The sequence below is a fragment of the Carcharodon carcharias genome, chromosome 9, assembly GCF_017639515.1.
Source record: "Carcharodon carcharias isolate sCarCar2 chromosome 9, sCarCar2.pri, whole genome shotgun sequence".
NCBI classification, from domain to species: domain Eukaryota; kingdom Metazoa; phylum Chordata; class Chondrichthyes; order Lamniformes; family Lamnidae; genus Carcharodon; species Carcharodon carcharias.
In genome coordinates this window covers 105202849-105218773 of record NC_054475.1, presented here as the reverse complement: position 1 = coordinate 105218773, position 15925 = coordinate 105202849, and the positions used below count along the sequence as shown (strand labels likewise).

Below are 15925 nucleotides of genomic sequence, written 5' to 3'. Positions count from 1 at the left end.
TCCTAATTACTAAAAAAAACTTCTTCACTGGCACTGAAAATAATTATGAAAATGTAGATTCTTATTCCTTGAGATTTTAATTATTGCTTTCTATTTATTACTCTCCGTAAAATCATTTTTTTAATTTCACTTTCTATCAATGTTTTTATATTTAATTAAATATTCTAACTTGCACTTTCTAGTTTAGGCTGTGCGCGCCTCAGTAAGCATCCTTCAATCTGCTTGGTTGAAGAAACATGCCGTTGCTTGCCCTGTTAACAAGTCCCAGATCCTTTGTACAAGGGGGCTACGCTGTATCAGACTCCAGATGATCGTAAGTTGCCTTGCAAAAGCCACAAAACTTCTGTGGCTAGCTTTAAGCACAATAAACAGCAAACATTTCTTCGCCGCTGAGAACAAAATGTTCGATCTGCCTCCTTTGTGACTAAGCTCATTTTCAAAGCATCTAGACAAATCTTCAAATATATAAGCCTGAAGTTTCCTTATTAGCCTTAAATGAGGAATTATAGCAAACATCTTTTGAAAATTCAAGTAAATTCCATCTACCTGGATTACCCTGCTTGACGAATTTAGCTTCTAGTTCAAAGAACTCCAGGACATTTGTAAGGCATGGTCTATTACTTCTAAATCAACTCGATTGCTCCCTATAACATTTGTGTCCTTTAAATATTCGTTTGCAGTGTCCCATAAAATGCCCAAAAGCTTTTTCCATATAATGGATGCATAAAATTACCTGCCCAGGTTTATGTCTTTTATCCTTTCTTGAATAGCAATACTACATCTGCTATTCCTCCAGAGCTCAGCTATTTCTCCAGTGATCAGGCCATCAAAAATACCAACCACAATCACTAATTTCCTATTTTAATTTCTCAAGGATTCTAGGATGCATTCATTGTCCCAAGAGCTTTGTGGATAACCCATTCTTTACTAACTTCTGCATATGTTATAGATCATTTAGCCCCATTTCTCTTGATTGAAATTTGTCTATTCCTCCTTTGAGAGAGCTTATGTGAACAATTTATTGAGTCTGCCACACACCGCAAGAATTGTACTTACCTTCAAAAGTTCTGCTGGTGCCTTGACCTTCAATTTACAATTAACATCATTGTAAACCTTTTTAAGTGACTTTTGCTGTCCTCTGCAATTCATTTTTCTACTTCTCTTACTTTTTCCTAATATTTTCTTTATCCTCGGTCACCAATATCCCAGCTCTTCATATTTTTTTTGAAAAACAGTTCCTTATCGTCTACAATATCCTTGAATACATTTTGTCTTCTGTTACTCAAGTATGATTTCCCAATTACTATTTTGTAAAAATTCTTCACATAACTTCAAGAACTGCTATCTAAAGTCCTGTTTCGCTGCATGATTGTTTGTAGGAAGTCGAATAGATTATTCAGTTAACAAGAATTGACTATAATAAAAGAAAAAACTGCAGTAAACTTAATCATGTTCCAGAATATATTTAAGGTATGTATTTAAAACAAACATCATAAAAGGAAATTATTATGCCAGTATTTTTTAAATTCATCCATAGGTTGTGGGCATCACTGGCAAAGCCAGAATTTGCTGCAATCCATAACTGCCCTTGAGAAGTCCATGTGGTGTAGGTACACACACAGTACTGTGAGAGAGGGAGTTCCAGCTTTTTGTGAAGGAATGACGATATAGTTCCATGTCAGGATAGTGTGTAGCTTACAAGGGAACTTGAATTGGAGGTATTCCCACATGTCTGCTGCACTTATTCTTCTGGGTGGTAAGTGTCATGGTTTTCAAAGATGCTGGAGTTGCTGCAGTGCACTTTGTAGATGGTACATACTGCTGTCATTGTGCACCAGTGGTGGAGGGAATGAGTGTTTAGGGTGGTAGATGAAGCACCAATCAAATGGGCTGCTTTGTCTTGGAATGTGTTGAGCTTCAAGTGTTGTTGGAACTGCGCTCATCCAGGCAAGTGGAGAATATAACATCACACTCATGACTAAAGCCTTCTAGATGGTGGACAGGCTTTGAGGAACCAGGAGGCAAGTTACTTGCCACAGAATTCCTAGCCTGACTGGCATTTGTAGCCACAGTATTTACACGGCTAGGCTGGTTAAGTTTCTGGTCATTCACAACTGATCTTAAGCCATGTATAATCTGACACCCTAGAATATAAATTTTTATTCTGCATTTCTAGCAACACAATCACAATGCATTTTAAACAAACATTTTGTCAAAATTTCACTGTTAAAGGTCTAATTAACAGATGCTCATCTCAGATCACAGATCTAATGACATGTTCAGCTGCCTCGTGTCAAACATCTCTAAACTAACTCAAATGGACTTCCACATTTTTTTTAAATGAAAAGTTGATACTATAAATCTCAAATCAAAACAGGGTTAAATTTTAAAAAATGCTGGCAGTATTCAGTGGTCTGGCAGCATCTACAGAGATAGAGAAACATTCAGCAGACCTGAAACATTAACTGTTTCTCTCTCCAAAGATGCTGTCAGATACGCAGAGTATTTATTGCAATGTGGAGGCTTTCCAATATTGCCATAACGTGCCTGGTTCTCAGCCTCACACGTATACCTGTTGCAACACTAGCAGAATTTCATTTCTCGCACTTTACCTTTGTAACTTGTCTGCAATGCATGTTCCTTATCAATATGAGAAAATGACAGGGATGTAAGGACCAGATAAGTCATTTAGCCTGTTCCATTCAGTCAGGATGCAATTCGACATCACGCCACTCAAGGTTCCCATCAATCAACAGCCATGGAATCTCCCCACTAAAACCCTAGACTAACTCAGGGGGAGAAAAGAATTTTGAGAACTTTACCTCCCTCCCCTGAACCAAAACAAATTCCAGGAAACAACAATTGCATAGAATTATATCAGCCTCAGCCAGGAATCCATTCAGGTCCTTTAAATGCTCTTAGTGAATTCACACTCTGCATGGTCTGATCCTATATTATTTTAAATACTTTGAATCAAATCTTTTACCATTTGAATAAGGAGGAGTAGACCACTCAGCCCCTCGAGCCTGCTCTGCCATTTAATAAGATCATGGCTAATCTGATAGTATTCTCAAATCTGCTTCCTGCCTACCCCTAATAGCCTATCACCCCCTTGCTTACCAAGAACCTACCCACCACTGCCTTAAAAATATTCAAAGACTCTGCTTCCACCACCTTTTCCAGAAGAGAGTTCCAAAGAATCACGACCCTTAGAAAAAATGTTGCCTCATCTCTGTTTTAAATGGGCGACTCCTTATTTTTAAAGTGACCCCTAGTTCTAGATTCTCCCACAAGACAAAACATCTTCTTCACATCCACCCTGTCAAGACCCCTCAGGATCTTACATGTTTCAATCAAGACACCTCTTACTCTTTTAAACTCCAGTGGATACAAGTCTACCTGTCCAACCTTTCCTGATAAGAGAACCCTCCCATTCCAGGTATTAGTCTGGTAAACCTTCTGTGAACTGCTTCCAATGCATTTACATTCTTCCTTAAAGTGACCAATACTGTACATAGTACTCCAGATGTAGTCTCACTAGTGCTCTGCATAACTGAAACGTCAACTGTTTTCCTCTCCACAGATGCTGCAGACCTGCTGAGTTTTTCCAGCCATTTCTGTTTTTCTTTCAGATTTCCAGCATCAGCAGTATTTTGCTATTATCTCCCTTTTGTATTCAGTTCCCCTCACAATGGATGATGACATTCTATTAGCTTTCCTAATTACTTGCTATACCTGCATACTAACCTTTTGCAACTCATGCACTAAGGCACCCAGGTCTCTCTGCACATCAGAGCTCTGCAATCTCTCACCATTTAGATAATATGCTTCTCTTTTATTTTTCCTGCCAAAGTGGACAATTCCACATTTTCCCACAACCAAGTTCTGAGTGTATAATGCCAATTCAGGCCCTTTAACTTTATCAAGTCCCATGGACTATAACCCTTACATCGCCTTCTCACTCAACAAGCTTTAATTCAGATCCCTGTATATGTCCTTCCTTGAGGTTAAGCCCTACCCATGTATATAAATGTTACTTTGATCTGCATTAAATTATCAGTTACACACAGCCCCATTTCCCCATCGCACCTAGATCGACTACAGCCTTTTTTGTTCATCCAAGGTTTTAATATCGGCACAAAGATTTGTGCCATCTGCAAACTTACAGACAGTTCCCCTAATGCCTATACCCATCCAGTAAGGCCTCACTTAAATTTGTGTCTTTTTCCTAAAAATCAAGACCTTAAGCAAAACATTAATTTCTATGGGAACCTACAATAAGACTGGAGTTGGGTTCTGTTGGACCTTCCTTATTAGAAAAAACATGAAAACATAATAACCTGCAAATTGAAGTGCTTTACATTGCTAAATTCCTACATTGGTAAATGAAAATCAAATAAAGTAAAATAAATTTTTAAAATATCAAAGAAAAATGTATCTTTCTCTTTACTGCACCTCCTGCTTGGTGCTGATCCTCCTTCCTGAACGTCCCGCTCCCTGATCCTCCTGCTTACTGCAGATCCTTCCCCTCCCCAACCTTCCAACTTGCAGCCTTTTCCCTTCCCCAACCTCTGACTTGCAGCCTCTCCCCCTCATTCCCTGGTTCACCTTCTTGTGCTTCCCTCTCCTGAACCATCCTGTTCCCATTCAAGATCCAATGCTGGAGCTCCAGGGCTGTGAAAGTGCCTGTCTCGATGAGGAAGAAGTGCCCAGCTGGGGCTATTATAATCCAAGTTTTTTTTTAAATGCTCCTGCTTGCCACTTCCCTCTCTTGAACCCTTGTTGTGAGTGAGGCCTTTAAGAGATGAGCAGTGAGGCTACAAGTCGAGGAGAGGAAGAGGCCGCAGGCTAGAGGTGGGGTAGGGGAGAGGCCACAAAAATCGAACAGTTAGAGACAGGGAGATGCCACTCCAAAATGGCAAACGACATTAAAATGAATCTAGCAGCACTCAACAAGATTGCAGGCCCCATTAACTTACCAACGTTAAAGCGAAACAATGTTAAACAGACCAGCATTAAAACAGGGACTTATTGTATCACTAATATAATAAAGTAACACCAATCTAGACAGTGCCCTTTTTACATTCCTAAACATAAAAAATGGATCGATTGTTCAAATCGGTACCATTTAAGATTCTTTACAACAACCAGAGGATGGATAAATTAATACAATCAACCCGAACAGGATTTAAATCAAGTCCCTAGAAGCAAAAAGGTCAATACTGTGAACATATCCACCTCCCACTATCACATTGTGCCATCTACTTAATTTGCAAATTTTCAACAAAAAATTATGAATTCTATAGCTCAAATTTTTAACACTGCTAAAGCTATTTCCATTAATATGATTAAACATTTCTGAAGAGAAATGAAATCACTTTGCACAACTAGATAGTTCACTATATGAATAATAAGCCTTAGAATTAATCCTTGGTCAAATTGAAAGTACAAAATAGGTTCTGGGTGGTACAATGGGTTAGCAAATATCCTTTCACTTTTATACAGTTGGGTTCCATGCCTGCTCTGACTTAAAGGATGAAGATCAACTCCCACTACTGAGCTTAAGCAGTCTGAACCAAGTTCCTAGTGGGTATGGCCACAGGACAGCTGGTTGGGAATTGGAAATATTGCACTGGTGTTCTGTTCTAAGATCAGAGCATATTGCTTGGGTAAAGTAAAAGCAGATTTACAGATCTGTGATTACATCTTAATCTTTGATTGCTCCAAGTTGGGAGGCAATATTTCTTTTTAAAGGCGGCTCATTCAGTAACTGGAATACTACGATCATTTCATCAGCTATAGAGGTCTTGCTCAATAACTGTATTAAGACTGTTTTTCCAGTGGCTTGCTTATATATATATATATATATATAATATATATATATATAAAACTAAAATGGCTAAATTGTTGTATTATACAAAACAATCCATTTTCAAAATAAGGATACAGGTAAAATTATGACAAGTTGTTTCATTATTTAGCTTCTGATCTGTTGCTGAAACCCAAACACAGTTTTTACATCATAAAAGTCTAAATTTTTAACTAAATATACACTTGTTCATTTAAGACTAAACTAATTTTAAAAACATGAAAACAGTTACAATGCCTTCATGAAACTCAGTACACAAGGATCATTATTTGTGTACTTTTTGTCCAACAAATTTTGCATGAATGACAGTGGGAGATATGCACATGCTGACATTCTGCAATTCATTATAGAAGCAATTCATACAAAAAGAAACTGGTGAAAGAAATGCACGCAGACAAAAAAAACAAGGAAAGGAAAAGAAGGAAGAGGGATAGAAATAAAAGCAAACAAAGCATGTTGATACCATCAAGTGCTTACAGATAATGCATAGTATAAGTCTTAATGTCAAGCTTCAAAGCAGCCCTCAGTTTTTGGAGAAGATAACTAACCATATGAACAGGATGCTTATTTAGATTTTGACAATTAGATCAATCTCTCATGTGGCACAGGATTGGAAGATGTATGTGAGGAGCTTCTGAAGTGGATTAAAAATTGGCTGAAACGGAGACAACAGAAGGCAGTTGGGAGATAGCTCAGCCTTAAAACAGATAAATAGCAGGATACGCTACAACGGGGGAAGTGGTGGCGTAGTGGTATTGTCACTGGACTAGTAATCCAGAGAGCCGGGCTCAATACCAGCACAGCAGATGGAATTTGAATTCAATAAAAATCTGGAATTAAAAGTCTAACGATGACCATGAAATCATTGTCAATTGTCGTAAAGGAAATCTGCCAGAAGAAAATCTACATGAGACTCAACTTCCTTCTGAAATGGCCTGATAAGCCACTCAGTTGTATCAAACTGCTACAAAGTCTACAAAGAATGAAACCAGACTGACCATTTGGCACCATGGAAACAACAACAGCAAACTCAGCCCTGTCAACTCTGCAAAGTCCTCCTTACTAACATCTGGGGGCTTGTGCTAAAATTGGGAGAGCTGTATCACAGGTTAGTTAAACAACATTCTGTGAGTATGACTATGTGCGAGACACCACCATCACTATGTTGGGTATGACCTGCCCCACCAGCAGAGCTGGTGACACAGTGGAATACAGTTGGGAGGGAGTTGCCCTGGGAGTCCTCAACATTGACTCTGGACCCCATGAAGCTTCATGGCATCAGGTCAAACATGGGCAAGGAAATTTCCTGCTGATTACCATGCACCACAGCCCTCACCCCACCTGATGAGTCAGTACCTCTCCATGTTGAAAACCACTTGGAGGAGGAAGCACTGAGTGGCAAGGGCACAAAATGTACTCTGGGTGGGGGACTAATGCCTATCGCCTAGAGTGGCTCGCTAGCACCACTGCTGACTGAGCCTTAAAGGACATGGCTGCTAGGCTGGATCTGTGGCAATCTCACCAATCAGCCTGCCACAGATGCATCTGCCTATGATAGCATCGGTGGGAGTGACCACCGCACAGTCCTTGTGGAAATGAAGTCCCATCTTCACATTGGGGATACCCTCTATTGTGCTGTGTGGCACTACCATCATGCTAAATAGGATAGATTTCGAACAGATCTAACAACTCAAGACTGAGTATCCATGAGGTGCTGTGGGCCCTCAGCAACAGAATTATACTCATCCACCATCCTAACTTCATGGCCCGACATACTCCTGCCTCTACCATTACCACCAAGCCAGGAGATCAACCCTGCTTCAATGAAGAATGCAGGAGGGTATGCCAGGAGCAACACCAGGCATACCTAAAAATAAAGTGTCAACCTGTTAAAGCTACAACTCAGGACTATTTGTGTGCAAAACAGTGTAAGCAGCATGCAATGGACAGAGCTAAGCAATCCCACAACCAACAGAACAGATCTAAGTTCTGCAGTCCTGCCACAACTGGTCATGAATGGTGGTGGACAATTAAACAACTCATTGGAGGAGGATGCTCCACAAACATCCCCATCCTGAATGATAGGGGAGCCCAGCACATCAGTGCAACAGATAACGCTGAAGTATTTGTAACCATCTTCAACCAGAAGTGCCGAGTGGATGATCCATCTCGGCCTCCTCCAGAGGACCCTGCATCGCAGGTGCCAGTCTTCAGCCAATTCAATTCATTCCACTTGATATGAAGAAACGGCTGAAGGCACTGGATACAGCAAAGGCTACTGGCCCTGACAACATTCTGGCATTAGTACTAAAGACTTGCGCTCCATAACTTGCTGTGCCCCTAGCCAAGTTGTTCCAGTAAGCTACAACACTGGCAGCTACCCAGCAATGTGGAAAATTGCCCAGGTATGTCCTGTACACAAAAAGCAGGGGATAAATCCAACCCGGTCAATTACTGCCCCATCAGTCTACTCTCAATCATCAGTAAAATGATGGAAGGGGTCATCAAAAATGCTATCAAGCAGCATGTGCTTAGAAATAACCTGCTCACTGACACTCAGTTTGGGTTCCACTAGGATCGCTCAGCTCCTCACCTCATTACAGTCTTGGTTCAAACATGGACAAAAGAGCTGAATTCATGAGGTGAGGAGAGAGTGACTGCGCTTGACATCAAGGCAGCATTTGACTGAGTGTAGTGTCAAGGAGCCCTAGCAAAACTGCAGTCAATGTGAATCGGGAGGGGAACTCTCCGCTGGTTAGAGTCATACCTAGCACAACAAAAAATTGTTGTGGTTGTTGGAGGTCAGTCATCTCAGCTCGAGGACATCACTGCAGGAGTTCCTCAGGGCGGTGTAGTCGGCCCAACCATCTCAGCTGTTTCATCAATGACCTTCTTCCATCATAAGGTCAGAAGTGGGGGTGTTCGCTGGTGATTGTACAATGTTCAGCAACATTTGTGACTCTTCAGATACTGTCGCAGTCCACGTCCAAATGCAGCAAGACCTGGACAATATTCAGGCTTGGGCTGCCAAGTGGCAAGTGACATTCACACCACACAAGTGCCAGGCAATGACCATCCCCAACAAGAGAGAATCTAACTATCGCCCCTTGACATTCAATGGCATTACCATTGCTGAATCCCCCACTATCAACATCCGGCGGGGGGGGGGGGGGGGGGGCGGGGTTTACCAATGATCAGAAACTGAACTGGTCTAGTCATATAAATACTGTGGCTACTAAGAACAGGCCAAAGGCTAGGAATCCTGCAGTGAGTAACTCACCTCCTGACTCCCCAAAGCCTGTCCACCATCTACAAGGCACAAGTCAGGGGTGTGATGGAATACTTTCCACTTGACTGGGTGAGTGCAGCTCTAACAACACTCAAGAAGCTCAACACCATCCAGAACAAAGCAGCCTGCTTGATTGGCACCCCATCCACAAACATTCAATCCCTCCTGGGATGAAGCACCTGAACTTTGAGGATAGCTTGCAGAAGCTGGAACAACGGAAGACACTGAACTCAGAGATGAACTAAGGATTTATGATCCTAAAGGTCACTGACAAGATAGAAGTCCAATGTTAAATGTAGTCACAAAATTACAAGAGGGCATTAACTTTGAACTTTGCAAAAGAAGGGTGAGGAGGTAGTTTAGATATGATTACTTAATGTAGTGGTTGGCATATGTAGCCAATGGACTGCCAAGACAGACAATTGGACCCAAGTGTGCCAACAAGCTCAAGAGAAAGTTGGATAAGTCGGTGGAGAAAATTTTGATTAAGATGCATTGCAGGATTTAAGACACAGATAGAGCATAATGGTCTTTGCCAGCCCCAGCATAATCTTAAATTCCTATATAAACTAACAAATTAGCTCAAGCTTTTTTTGAAATAATTTCACTGTAAGCAAAATACTAAGACAACAAAATTAGATAAGAATAAAATATACCTGGCTTACAGACAACTCATGATCCTAAAGCTGTAACTATAAAACAAAAGAGAAAAACTGATGCCACTTAATATAATGTATTGTTAGTTTTCGGGGTTATGGCTCTCATGGATTAATTCATCATTTAAACCCCTTGCTTGTATAAATATTGTAACTTATTCCTACATTGCTCATTATTAGAAATTTGGTACTGCAAATTTTTTTTTGGGACAGTAGGCTGATGGACATAAAATTACAAATGCAAAATTCGACTTCCCATAAGTAATCTAAAACACAAAAGCCACATTGTTAATTGCCACTTACAGGATATCATTAAGAAATCCTCAGACGCATCTTTTCCATCTACCCGGGCTTCAATAGGCGGGCCAGAAACAGTCTCGTGATTTTGAACTACTAAATCATGGTTTTGAATCACAGTCTCTGATACAGCATCTACTTCCATAACTTCTTCCGAGACCATCCCAGGAGAGAGAACATCTGTAACTGAATCCTGGACCACGTGTTCAAAATGCTCCTCGTCCTGTACTGAAACAAGGTCCGACACTAGTACTTGATCCGGAACACCAACAGTCTCAGTTATAAGATCTGAAGCCAGAACATGGTCAGGAACCGAACTGGTGCTCAAGTCTTCTTCAATAGTAACATTAGTCTCTAGCACAGAATCTGAGACAATCACTCCTTCAGTAACAATATCACTTTCAGCTATAATATCAGGGCCCTGCACAACTTCATGAATATTAGTTGTGAGACCATGTTCTAGTGTAACTTCTTCCCCAGTGACATCAGAGACCAGCACTGCATCAGGCACAGATACAACAATGTGATCGCCATCAATGTGGGCAGCACCAGCCATTCCAGTCACTGCAACACAAACAATAGATTAGAATTCAAACCTTTTTTTCTGATTATCTTTGTTCTGGGGCCAAGCTGCGTGAGATATAATGCATGTGTGTTTTATGTGCACATGAGCATACACACGCACAGGCACACAACGTAAAATAGCAAAGCAGAGATTGAACTATAGGTTTGGGCATTATTATTAGCTTTCAAAGGTGTTGAATTGTGATCACATATACTTACTGAAAAGCCATATACAAGAGCTGATAAATTCAATAAAACAGCATAATTTAAGTCACTGAACATACAATTGACCTGGAATTATATGACCATACTGAATCTCTCACCCGGATATATAACATATATATATATAAATATATAACAGATATGTCCAAGTTAGTTGACATTAAATTAAAATTCGTCTATATTATTCCTGGTCATGTCACACAACATCCTATTTACATTGTTTTCCTTTGTACTGAATCTGCTCAGTTGTCAGATTAGCACCCTATATGATCTCAGGCTCAAGCTGGTGGAATAGTCCCAAATGTTACTTTAGAATTCACTTTTAAACCTCTTACTTAAATAAATCAGTGATCTTTTATTAACAACTATTGAATTGTATTATATAAAGCTAACAACTTAACTCTTTGCACTACAAATGATTAAACTACTTACCGAAGTCTTGCATGATCATAGCGTGAGACACTTTTGATTCCTGGGAATGTAACTCAAGTCCTCCCCCTCCTTGATCCATGGTGCACAGTTTGCATCAGTGACTAAATAAAATATGTAATAATTAGCTTTTAAACTAAGTAAGCATTTTAAATGTTTTCATAAGCATTCAAGTGAATTCAAGTGAATCACATTGTTTAAAATAACAAATATGTTGCATTACAGCTGAAATGTCCCATTGTTCAACCAAAAAATAATGGAAAACCATAGATTCCAATTAACCTCATGCACAATCTAGCTCCTAACACAAATTCATAAAATTATAGAAGGAAGCCATTCAGCCCAACATGTGTGGCTCTTTGGTAGGGCTTTCCAATTAATCCCACCCCCTTTCTCCATAGCCCTGTAAATGTTTTCCCTTCAAGTATCTATCCAATTCTCTTTTGAAGGATTCTATGAAATCTGCACTACCCTTCCAACAGTACACTCACTGTGTAAAAAAATGTTTACTCATGGCACTACTGGTTCTTTTGACAATCACTTCAAATCTATGTCTTCTGGTGACCAATCCTTCCGCCACCAGAAACAGCTTCTCCTTATTCCTGCTATCAAAGCCATTCATGATTTTGAACACTTCTATCAAGGAGAACAACCACAGCTTCTCCAGCATCTACTAACTCATGTTCTGACCTTACTTACGAAAATTCAGTTTTTGTGGTGTCTAGACAAAATATATTTGGCTTAAATGCACTTTAATGTTAAATGCAAGCAACCAATGAAAACGTCAGGCAAGAAAAGACTTGCAGGCCCACCTTGCCTGTCCCATATAATTGGCTTGATGCATTCATACCCTTAAGGTGCTATGTAACCTTCTGGGAGTTGAGGAATAGATTAAAAACCCACAACTAATTTGAAGGAAGGGCCTGAAAATCCCATTTACTGCTTAAAAAATCAGACTGATGCAAGCTTCAAGCATCAGATGATTTTATCACATGATTCCCCTTTAACGTTGAAAAATGTCCCACAGCAATTCAGAGGCATAATGAGACAAAAATGGACATCAAAACAAAGGAAGATAAATTAGGAGGGCTGGCCAGAAGTGTGGTCAAAGAGGTAGACTTTAAAGAGGGTTTAAGAGGAAAGGCAGAGGGCTTTAGGGAGGAAGTTATAGATTGCTGTGTCTATAGGAGAAGTCATGGTTGCCAATGATGTGCCAAAGTGTGTGTGTGTGTGTGTGTGTGTGTGTGTGTGGGGGGGGGGGGGGGGGGGGGGTGCGCAGCTACGAGTGGAAATGTAGGACTGGAGGAAGTTACTGAGAGGGCAAAGACTGAATGGGATTTGGACACAGGGATGAGAATCTTAAATCTGAGGCTGGGAGGACAAGAAGCCAATATTGGTCAGCAAGGACAGTGGTGGTGCCTGAGCAGGTCAAGTGTGGGACATGATGCAGAGTTTTGAGTGAGCCCAAGTTCACAGAAGATGGGTATTAGGAGTCCTCCCATGAAAGCATTGCAATAATCAGGCCTGGAGGTGACAAAGACATAGATTAGGGTTTCAGTCATGGGTTACAGAGGGACATAGGCAGGTGATATTTTGAAGGAAAACACATTCCGTCTTTGTGATGCAGAGCATAATGGGATCAGAGGGTGAGCTCGACTGAACACAGGATGTGAACAGTCTAATTTAGTCTGATACAATGGCTGGGGGAGGAGACAGAACAGGTGGCAAGAATATAGAGTTGTGGAGGAGGCAGAAAATAATGGCTTTAGTCTTCAGAATGTTTAACTGGAGGAAATTATGGTTCCTGTAAGATCAGATATCTGACAACAGAGGTGATGGATTGGTCAGGAGAAGTACAGCTGCGCACCATCAGCATTCAGAACTTAAAACAGAAAATGCTGGAAACACTCAGCAGATCAGGCAGCATCTGTGGAGAGAATTGAGTGTTAATGTTCCAGGTCTGGGACCTTTCACAAGGGAGCTGATCCCATATCAGCAGATGATGCCACTAAAGGAGCAGCATAGAGCTGAGAAGCACTAACTACAGATCCTTGGAGGACTCCAAAGGTGGCAGTGTGCGGGCATGGCATAGAAAGATAAGCTATTGTTAGAGCAGCTCTAGTTACAATCAGATAGGATGTGTTGAACGACAGAAATGTCACAAACCAAGACAGCAGAGAAAAGATATTGGAAGGAAGACTGTGCTTGGCTGTGTTAAAGGGTGCAGAGAGGTCAAAGAGGGTTAATGCCCCACAGCCACAATCAAAGGATATCACGTGTGCTGTGGCAGAGATGAAAATCTAATTGGAGAGATTCAAACATCAAGTTATAAGAAAAAAAGGGCACAGACTTGGGAGGTGGCAATACGTTCACGTAGATTGGAAAGGAAAGTTGGAGATAGAGAAAGGTCAGAGGGTTCTGAAGAAAGATCATCAGCCTGAAACATTAACTCTCTCCACAGATGCTGCCGACCTGTGTATTTCCAACATTTTGTTTTTATTTCAAATTTCCAGCATCACATTATTTCGCTTTTGTAAAGTCAGAGGGTCATGGGTGGGTTTTTGTAGGGGGCAGGTGGTGAGAATATGATGGTTTCTAAAATAAAAGGGAGAGCACTTGAGGAGAGCAAACCAGTTACAAAGTCAGATGGCATGGTAGAAGAAAAAAAATATTGGCAGGTAAAATCAAAGAAAACCCAAAGATGTTTTACCAGTACACTAAGGGCAAGAGAATAACTAAGGAAAGGGTAGGGCTATCAGAGATGTACATGGTAACTTGTGCACTGATGCGGAAAATGTGGGCAGGGTTGTCAATTACTACTTTGTCTGTGCCTTTACTAAAGAAGAGTGTGAAATATTAGATACAATAAGCATATTGAAAATAGCAGTACTCTCACTATGCACTGGAGGGATTTACATACTTGAAGGTGGATAAATCACCATTGCCAGATGGATGTATCCCAGGCTGTTAAAGGAAGCCAGGGAGGAAATAGCAGATGCTCTGAGGATCATTTTCCAATCCTCATAGGATGCAGGTGAGGTATAAGAGGATTGGAGTCTGCTAATGTTGTACCATTATTTAAAAGAGGTGCAAGGGATAGACCAAATTACTGTAGGCTGGCCAGTCTGACTTCAGTAGTGAGGAAATTATTAGAATCAATTCTGAGAGACAAGAGAAACTGTCACTTAGAAAGGAATGGATTAATCAGTAATAGACAGCATGGTTGTGTTAGGGGAATGATGTATCTTACTAATTTAATTGAATTTTTTGAAGAAGTAACAAGGGAAGACTGATGAGGGTAGTGCAGTGGATGTCGTCTACATGTATTTTAGTAAGGCATTTGACAAGGTCCCACATGGCAGAGTGGTCAGAAAAGTAAAAGCCCATGGGATACAAGGGAACGTGGTGAGCTGGATCTAAAATTGGTTCAGCAACAGGGAACAAAGGATAATGGTCAATGGATTTTTTACGAATGGAAAACAGTTTCCAGTGGCGTTCCACAGGACGCAGTGCTGGGAACCTTGCTATTTGTTGTATACATTAATGATTTGGACTTCAATGTTGGTGGCATGATTGGGAAATTTGTAGATGTCAAAAAAATTGGCTGTGTAGTTGATAGCGAAAAGGATAGCTGTTGTCTCCAGAATGATATCAATGGTTTGGTTAAGTGGGCAGAAAAGTGGCAGATGCAATTCAATCCAGAGAAATGTGAGGTAATGCATTTGGGAGCGCAAACAAAGCTATGGAATACACAATAAATGGGAGGATATTGGACGGAGTAGAGGAGGTGAGAGACCTTGGTGTGCATGCCCATAGATCCCCGAAGATGGCAGAACAGGTAGATATGGTGGTAAAGAAAGCGTATGGAATGCTTTCCATTATTGGACGAGGTATAGAACACAAAAGCAGGGATGTAACGATGGAACTGTATAAGCTGCTGGTTAGGCCACAGCTGGAATTTTGTGTACAGTTTTGGTCATCATATTACAGAAAGGACATAATTGCTCTGGAAAGAGTGCAGTGGAGATTTACAAGAATGTTGCCAGGGCTTGAAAACTGCAGTTATGAGGAAAGATTGGATAGGTTGGGGTAGTTTTTCTTGGAATTGACGAGGCTGAGAGGTGACCTGATTGAGGTGTAGAGATTTTGAGGGGCCTAGATTGACAGGGACCCTGTTTCCCCTAGCAGAGAGGTCAATTACCAGGGGACCAGATTTAAGGTGATTGGTAGAAGGATTAGAGGGGACATGAGGAAAAACGATTTTGCCAAGAGGGTGGTGGATGTTTAGAATTTGCTGTCTAGCTGGGTGGAGGAAACAGAAACCCTCAACTCATTTAAAAAGGTACCTGGATTTGCACCTAAAGTGCTGTAACCTGCAAGGATATGGACCGGATATTGGATGGTGGGATTAGAATGGGCAGCTAGTTTTTTTTCTTTTTTGGCTGGTGCAGACATAATGGGCTGAATGGCCTCTTTCTGTGTCATAACTTTTCTATGGTTCTATGTGTCTCCTGAAAAGTCTGGCTCTTAACTTTTAGACTTTGCCCCAAGTCCTAGACTCCCCAAGGAGCAGAAATAGTTTCTCCCAATCCACCCTGT

General features: G+C 40.8%; 1 protein-coding gene across 10 annotated transcripts in view; it reads right to left on the bottom strand.

The window, feature by feature from the left end:
* The window catches only part of znf711 (zinc finger protein 711), a 57705-nt gene that overhangs the window by 28941 nt on the left and 12839 nt on the right, over positions 1–15925 (bottom strand). For 6 of the 10 annotated variants that reach the window (XM_041195199.1, XM_041195198.1, XM_041195197.1 and 3 more), the window contains exons 2-3: positions 11330–11430; positions 10118–10675 (exon numbers count right to left, since the gene is read on the bottom strand). In XM_041195199.1, coding sequence (XP_041051133.1) covers positions 10118–10675; positions 11330–11408 — 637 coding nt within the window. In that variant the 5' untranslated portion in view covers positions 11409–11430. Of the gene's footprint in view, positions 1–10117; positions 10676–11329; positions 11431–15925 lie in introns of those variants that run through there. The other 4 variants (XM_041195203.1, XM_041195204.1, XM_041195205.1 and 1 more) reach the window with 2 other exon arrangements.